Source organism: Penaeus monodon, chromosome 1 (genome assembly GCF_015228065.2).
Source record: "Penaeus monodon isolate SGIC_2016 chromosome 1, NSTDA_Pmon_1, whole genome shotgun sequence".
Classification (NCBI taxonomy): Eukaryota; Metazoa; Arthropoda; class Malacostraca; order Decapoda; family Penaeidae; genus Penaeus; species Penaeus monodon.
The window spans coordinates 11,863,660-11,872,159 of NC_051386.1; the positions used below are offsets into that span (position 1 = coordinate 11,863,660).

General features: G+C 40.9%; 1 protein-coding gene across 2 annotated transcripts in view; it reads left to right on the forward strand.

Moving 5' to 3' along the window:
• The window catches only part of LOC119592362 (prostaglandin E2 receptor EP4 subtype-like), a 71,768-nt gene extending 68,205 nt beyond the window's left edge, over positions 1 to 3,563 (forward strand). For both annotated transcript variants that reach the window (XM_037941216.1, XM_037941285.1), the window contains one exon: positions 3,026 to 3,563. In XM_037941216.1, the coding sequence (XP_037797144.1) occupies positions 3,026 to 3,175 (150 nt within the window). In that variant the 3' untranslated portion in view covers positions 3,176 to 3,563. The remainder of the gene's footprint in view (positions 1 to 3,025) is intronic.
• Positions 3,564 to 8,500: the final 4,937 nt, after the last annotated feature.

Genomic DNA, 8,500 nt, shown 5'->3' on the forward strand with positions numbered 1-8,500 from the left:
GAAAAGAAAAAAAAAAATACTAATTAGGAAAGTAAGTGTTAAAGAGAATTTCAGAATGGTTTCTTTTTTTTCTTATTTTTTTCTTTCTTTTCACGATAAGTTTGTGGTGATGTTTTGACTTTATCGTTCCATTTCACTCGGCAGGGGTGGAAGTAAGGGAAGGGGGTGGGAGGAGGGGAGACGAGGAGGAGAAGGAGGTAAAGGAAGAGGGGAGACGAGGAAGAGGGAGGAGGAGAAGGAGGTAAGGGAAGAGAGGAGACGAGGAGGAGAATGAGGTAAGAGGAGAGAGGTTACGAGGAGGAAGAGGGGAAGGAGTAGGAGGGAAGGATGTAAAGGAAGAGGGGAGGAGGGGAGGAAGAAGGGGAGGAGAAGGAGGGGAAGAAGTAAGGGGAGAAGGGAGACGATGAAGAGAAAGGAGGGGGAAAAGGAGGGGAAGAAGTAAGATAGTAAGAAGGAGGAGGAAAGAAGAGGAAGGAAGGAATGGGTTTGAGGATAGGGAGAGTAGAAAAGGAAGATAGAATGGTAGAAGGAGTAAGGAAGAGGGCATGAGAGGGGAGGGGGAGACGGGTAGAAGGAAGAGGAAGATGACAATAAAAAAGTCAAAAATGAAAAGAAAGCAACAGAGGAAGTGAGGAGGAAATATGAGAAGGAAATATGGAGCCAGGAAGAAAGAAGAAAGAAGAAAGGAAAGTAATATAGAGGCGAAAGAACAGCGAGAGAGGAGAGGCACGGGCGAAAGGAATAAGGAAGGGGGAAGATAAGGAGGGGAAGGGGGGAAGATCAGGAAGAGGAAGAAGAGGAATGGAAATAAAAAAAGAGAGGTAAGAACGGCGAGAGAGGAGAGGCATAGGTGAAGGAAATATGGAAGGAGGGTAGGAGGGAATAGGAGAAGGAGGAAGGAAGGCAGAGGGGATACTCGAGTCCCAATTTTACGAGGACCTCCCAGACCGGAGAAAGGCGACTGCTGGGATTTTAAAACGCCAGCGCGCAAGAGAAAGCGAAGGGAGGGGAAGGGAGGGGAGGGAAGGGAAAGGAAGGGAGGGAGAAGGGAAAGGGAGGGAAGGGAGGGAGAAGGAAGAGGAGGGCAAGAGAAAGGGAGGGAAGGGAGGGAGAAGGGAAAGGGAGGGAAGGGAGGGAGAAGGAAGAGGAGGGCAAGAGAAAGGGAGGGAAGGGAGAGAGAAGGGAAAAGAGTGAAGGGAAGGGAAGGGGAGGAGGCAAGGAGAAAGGAAAGGAGGTCTAGAGAAGAGAAAGAGATGATGGGGAAAGGGAAAAGAAGAAAAGAGAAAGGGAAGGGAAGTAGGGAAAATGAAAAAGAGGGCAAGGGGAGGGTAGGGAAGATAGGTAGGGATGGGGAAGGGGAAAAAGCGGGCAGGGGGAGGGTAGGGGAGGTAGGTGGGGATGGGGAAGGGAACAGAGGGCGAGCAGAGTAAGGCAAAAGGCCCGTAAAACTGTTATGGGGCGAACGGGAGGCCGTGTTTTGGGTCCGTTTAACCTCGATGGGGAAAACGTGAAAGTTCGATTCGGTGCGATTAGTTCAGTTACCCCCCGGATTTTCCCCCTTTATTTCTTTCATTTCACTCTTGCCTTAACGAAGGAAGTGGAGAAAGGGAGGGAGAGAGAGAGGGAGAGGGAGGGGGAGGGGGAGAGGGAGAGGGAGGGGGAGGGGGAGAGGAGAGAAGAGGAGAGAGAGAGAGAGAGAGAGAGAGAGAGAGAGAGAGAGAGAGCGTAGAGAGGAGAGAGAGAGAGGAGAGAGAGAGAGAGAGAGAGAGCAGACAGGCAGGCAGACAGACATGAAACAGAAAATCGAGATTCGAGATCCTTAAGAAAAAAAAAAAAAAAAAAAAAAATGAAATAAAAAAATAAATAAAGAAAAGAAGAATAAGAATAAGAATAAAAAAAAAGATGAAGTCAAACCTCTCTCTCGCCGCATCGCACGCACGCAAGCAAGCAAACACACTCATTTCCAAGAACAACTCCACTATTTCAGTGTCTCGCACGAATTCTCGCTCAACCGGCGGGCCAGCCATCACGAACGGGGGGGGGGGGGGTTGCAAGGAGAATTATGGCGTTCATGACGATGACAGAGAGAGAGGGAGAGGGAGAGAGGGAGAGGGAGAAGGAGAGAGAGAGGGAGAGGGAGAGGGAGAGGGAGAGAGAGAGAGAGAGAGAGAGAGAGAGAGAGAGAGAGAGAGAGAGAGAGAGGATAAGAGAAAGAAAGAGAAAGAGAAAGAGAAAGAGAAAGAGAGGTTTAAAGAGAAAGAGAAAGAGAAAATAGAGAGAGAAAGAGAGAAAGATAAGAAAAAAACAACAACTTTTCCTCAAAGGGTGTGAATGAATCAGAGAATGAGACAAACGTCGGCTCTTTTAAGGAGACTAGGCGATAAGAAGAAAGAGATAAAATAGGAGACACGCGGAATAAGGTAGGCGGAGAGGAGGAGAGATTACGTGAATTCTTGGTTAATTAGTGCTACAGATGCGTCTCATTTGTTTAATGGTTTGCTTCGCCAGAGTGATGGAGGCTGGTTTGTCTGCGTGGATGAGTGTGTATGTTTATCGGTCTATTTATGTCTGTATGTTTATCTATTATCGTCTGTCTGTCTGACTATCTCAATCCCTCTCTCTCTCTCTCTCTCTCTCTCTTCTCTCCCCCCTCTCTCTCTCTCTCTCTCTCTCTCTCTCTCTCTCTCCTCTCTCTCTCTCTCTCTCTCTATATCTATTATATATATATTTTTATATATATATATATATATATATTTATATATATATATATATAAACACATATATGTGTGTGTGTGTATGTAATGTAAATATAGATGGTTATATGCACACAGTGAGAAGAGAAGAGGCGGGAAGATAAATTACCTATCTACCTATCTATCTATCTGTCTATCTACCTATCTATCTACCAATCTATCTGTCTATTCGTCTATATATTAACCATCTATCTATTTATGTATCTGTTTCTCTTTCTATACCTGCATCTCACTCTCTAAATTTCCCCCTTTCCCCCCCTTTCCCGTTGCAGAAGGAGCTGTGCAACTTCCACGGATTTTCCATGATGTTGATCAGCCTTGTCACGCACCTGTTAGTTTCCACAATGGCGGTCGAGCGTTTCATTGGGATTCGTCACGGATACTTTTATAACAAGAACATCACCACCTCGAGGACCAAGTGAGTAAATATCAGTCTTTATAACACACTCTCGTATATTCCTGTGACTAATATGATCTCTTTTTCACACTCCTAAGACAATATTTCTATCAACCGACGTGAGTGATGCTGAGTGATGCCACGGGGATGCGATTATTGTTCGTAAATCGCCCGCTTTTGACGGGTAAAATGTTCTTGTAAACAGATTTCACACACTCACTTACAGACGCGTACACACATGGACGTGGATATACGTATGACAGTTCTGACAGAGATAAGAATCATTCACACCTGCAGTCTTCTTCTCCATCAACATACTCGTAAACCTGGCGTATCTTTGGGATAAAATTGATTTTTTTTGGGGGGGGTGTATAATTGTGTGTGTGTGTGTGTGTGTGTGTGTGTGTGTGTGTGTGTGTGTGTGTGTGTGTGTGTGTGTGTGCGGTGTATGTAATGTGTTTCTGTTAGTGTGCGTTTGATGCGTGTGTCGGTGCGTGTGCGTGCGTGGGGTGTGTGTGTGCGTGGTGTGGTGTATTTGGTTGTGTGTATGTGTGTGTGTGTGTGTGTGTGTGTGTGTGTGTGTGTGTGTGTGTGTGTGTGTGTGTGTGTGTGTGCGTGTGTTGTGTCGTTGTGCATGTGTAAGGTGTGTGGAGTGGGTGGTGGTGTATTTTATGATGAGAAAAAGAGGTAGGAGTGATTACGTAAGTGGTGGTTTTTGCGAGAGATTTGTAGTCAGTTAGATCACTTTTGTTTTAAAGAAAAAAAATGAAAAAAAAAAGAATGAACTATTTAATATATAATGCAATTTTCCCTTCTTTTTTTTTTTAAAAATCTTCCCCCTTTTTCCCCCTTTTCCCCCAAAACCCCCCTCCTCTTTTTTTTTTCCCCCCCCCCCCCCCCCTTTCCCCCCCCCCCCCTTAAAAAAGGGTTCCCCCCCCCTTCCCCCCCTTTTTTTTTTTTCCCCCTTTTTTTTTTTTTTTTTTTTTTTTTTTTCCCCCCCCCCCTTTTTTTCCCCCCCCCCCCCAAAATTTTCCCTTTTTTTTTTTTTTCCCCATTTTTTTTTCCCCCCCCTTTTTCCCCTTTTTTTTTTCTTTTTTTCCCCCTTTCCCCCCCTTCCCCCCTTTTTTTCCCCCCCTTTTTCCTTTTTTTTTCCCCCCCTTTTTTTTTTCCCCCCCCTTTTTCTTTCCCCCCCCCCCCCCCCTTTTCCCCCCTTTTTCCCCTTCCCCCTTTCTTTTTTTTTTTTTTTTTTTTTTTGGGTTTTTTTTTTTTTTTTTTTTTTTCCCCCCCCCCCCCAAAAAAATTTTTTTTTTTTTAAAAATTTAAATTTTTTTTTAAAAAAAAAAAAAAATTTTCCTCCCCCCCCTTTTTTTAAAAAAAAAATTCCCCCCCCTTTTTTTAAAAACCCCCCCCCCTTTTTTTCCCCCCTTCTTTTTTTTTTTCCCCCCCCCCTTTTTTTCTTTTTTTTTTAAAACCCTTTTTTTTTAAAAACCCCCAAAAAAACTTTTTTTTTCCCCCTTTTTTTTTTCCCCCCCCTTTTTTTTTTCTCTCTCTTTTTTTTTTTTTCTTTTTTTTTTTTTTTTTTCCCCTTCTCCCTCTCTCTCTTTTTTTTTCCTCTCTCCCCTCCCCCCCCCTCTCTCTCTCTTTTTCCCCCCCCCCCTTTTCCCCCTTTTCTCTTCTCTCCCCCCCCCTTTCTCTCTCCCCCCCCCCTTTTTTTTTTTTTCCTTTTCCCCCTTTTTTTTTTTTTCTTTTCCCCCTTTTTTTTTCTTTTTCCCCCCCTCTTTTTTTCCCCCTTTTTTTCCCCCTTTTTTTTTCCCCCCCCCTTTTTTTCCCCCCCCTTTTCCCTCCCCCCTTTTCTCTTTCTCTCCCCCTCTTTCCCTCTCCTCCCTCCCCCCCCCTTTCTCTCCCCCCCTTCTCCCCCCCCCCCCTCCCCCCCCCCCCCCTTTCCCTCTCCCCCCCTTCCCTCTCTTTTCCCTCTCCCCCCCCCCCTTTTTTTCCCCTCTCCCCCTTTTTTCTCTCTCTCTCCCCTCCCTCCTTTTTTTTTTCCCCCCCCCCCCCCCCCAAAAAAAAAAAATTTTTTTTTTTTTTTTTTAAAAAAAAAATTTTTTTTTTTTTTTTTTTTTTATTTTTTCATCGTGGGGGGGGCGAGGATATAAAAATGTTGTTTATTCGTGTTTACTCTGAAAATGTATACACAAATATAGTTTTATTGATTATTGGTCCAAGCCCTACATTCTTAGAATACTATAATGATACTATTTCTAAAAGAAAAAAGGGGGGGAAAAAAAATATATAATAATGATAATAATAATAATGATGTAACAAAAAATGATAATAAAAAATAATAAAGATCCCCCCTTTAAAGATAACAATAATAATAAAAATAAAATTAAAAGTAATAATGTTTTTTTATGCGGAGTAACCCCAAAACCCAAATTTAAAAACCCAAGTAAAAAAGTGTTTTTTGTTTTGCCTTTTTTTTTTTATTGATTCTTTTTAGACAAGAAAGGGTCCCGCTAACGTCCTTTGTGAAAGAAAAACACCCTCTTTTGTTTTTTTCTAATTTTTTCGGTTTGATTTTTTATTATTTTTTCCCCTTTTTTCTTCTCTTTCTCACTCGTACTCCTCAATTAGTCCACTCAGGATTTATTTATTTTTTTTGTATTTTCCCCCCACACAAGAAGAGGCCTGATTACATTTTCCGTTGATGGTGGTAACAAGCATCACCTTACCAATAGAAAACGGAGATTGGGAGCCGCGTTTGTTATCACGTTCAAGTTGTGAATGGGTGTTCGTTAAGCGTTCATTAAGTGAGATTTCTCGACGTTCATAAGGGATTTAACGCCTGTGATGATTGGGGGTTTCGTCGTGTGATGTATCTCGCCTCGTTCTCGCTCATTCTCGTTTATTCTCGGTCATTTTCACTTTATATCGGTTGTTCGTAATTTCTCTCTCTCTCTCTCTCTCTCTCTCTCTCTCTCTCTCTCTCTCTCTGAATATATATGTATATATATATGTATATATATATGTATATATATACATATACATATATACAATATACATATATATATATATATATATGTATATATATATAATACATATATATTAATATATATATATATAATATATATATATTATATATATATATATTATATATATGTATATATATATTAATATATATATATATATATCTATATATATATATATATATATATATATATATATATATATATATATATATATATATATATGCATTTTTATACCCGGGTAGATATAGACATCTCGAGATGTGGGTGGTTAACTAAAGAGAAAAGACTAGAGGAAAAAAAAACACAAACATCTAGCTTTTAAACATTTCCTAGTGTAATCTTACCCTCCTCCGCAGCAAAAAAAATGAATTAAAGACAGAGAAAGAGAGAGAGAAAGAGAAAAAAAAAAAAGACAGAGAGGAAAGATAGAGGAGGAAAGGGAAAAGGATAAAGCGAGAAAAGAGAGGAGAGAGAGAGAGAGAGAAAAGAGAGAGAAAAGAGAGAGAGAGAAAAGGAAGGAGGAAGAGGAAAGAGAAAAAGAGGAAAAGAAAAGAAAAAAAAAAAAAAAAAAAAAAGGACCAAAACAAAACCCAAAAAAAAACTACCACACATTCCTTCCGAGAAGTTCTACCCCCCCTCCCCCCCCCCCCCACCCCCCACCCCCACCCCCACCCCCCCCTGTTCATCCACATCACATTGCCACATGCAGGGGGGCAATATCAAGACCCAAGTTAGGTCATGAAAAAGCCACGGTGTACTTTTTTTTTTTCCCCTTGTTACAATGACTTATTTATCATGACGTGCATGAAGTTTTGCTGTATGATGGTGACTGTCTTTTTGTTATTATTATTGTTTTTGTTTGTTTTTTGGTTTTTAGAATGTCTTAAAATATATGTAAAAGAAGGAATAGGAAATAATATCAAATATTTAGGACATAATATGTTATATTTTGCGATGTTACATCACGTTTTCGACCGTTTTTTTTTAATATGGATTTAAGACCTTCTTTTAAAGTTGTCATGGAATATAAAAATTGCATATTTTTTTCTCTCTTCCCAAAGTTGAATAAACATAATAGCATCCTTGACCTAGGAAACACCAGAAAATAGAAAACGAAAAATTCAAATTATTCTAAAAGGTGCGAGGGTTTATATATACACATTTATACGACAGAAGTAGCATCCATGAAAAAGACTTCACCCCCCTCACACCCGCACCTCCCTACCCCCACATTCACTCCCCCCCTTACTTCACATTCACCCTCCTTACTTCATATTCACCCCCTCCCCCTTTGCCCTCTACACTCCATACACTCGTAGTTCCCATTCTTCAAAAAAAAAAAAAAAAAAAAAAAAAAATTTAAAACTCTAAAATTTTCCCACAACACACCGGCTTTGGTTTTTTTAAATCCCGAAAACTCTATTTTTTCTATATGCCAAAAAATTTTGGGGTTTAATCCCTAAAGCTCTAAATTTTTCCCCCCTAAACACGAACCCCAACTCCAGAAAGCTCCCCAAATCTAAATTTTTCAAACCCCCGGTAATTGGTTTACCTACAGGAAGCTCCCAAAGCTCAAAAAAGTTCCCACACCACCACGACTGTTGGTTTAACTCCTAAAAGCTCCCGAAATAAGCTCCTACGACTATTGGTTTAACTCCAGAAAGATCCCCAAATTTTTTAAATTTTTTCACAAACCCCCCCTATTTTTTTTAACTCAGAAAAACTCTCTTCGCTCCCCCCAACCCTTTTCTACGAAAAAATCTGAACTTTTTTTGGATAAACCTTCGAGATGTTTTTCTTGTATATTTATTCTGCGGTTAAAAACACTGAGATGCTTAGGGAAACTTAGGCCTATGGAATAGAAAATAAATATAGGTCTTCTAAAAATGTTTTATCCACATATTTATTCCCGAAAGGTTTAGTAAAAGCTTAAGTGTAAATGTTTGTTGCAGATATGATGTGTTACAGGAAACTGGTTATCATAATCTCTCTCTCTCTCTCTCTCTCTCTCTCCCTCTCCCTCTCCCTCTCTCTCTCTCTCTCTTTCCCCCCCTCTCTCTCTTTCTCTCTCTCTCTTTCTCTTTATCTCTGTCTGTCTGTCTGTCTGTCTGTCTGTCTGTCTGTCTGTCTGTCGTCTGTCTGTCTGTCTGTCGTCTGTCGTCTTTTCGTTTTCTGTCTGTCTGTTTTTTCTGTTTCTTCCTTCTCTCTCCCTCTCTCTCTCTACTCTCCTCTCCCCCCTTCTCCCCATCTCTCTCTCCCCTCCCCTTCTCTCCTCTCCCCCCCCCCCTCCACGGGAATTACCCCCTTTTTAAAAAAATTTTTCT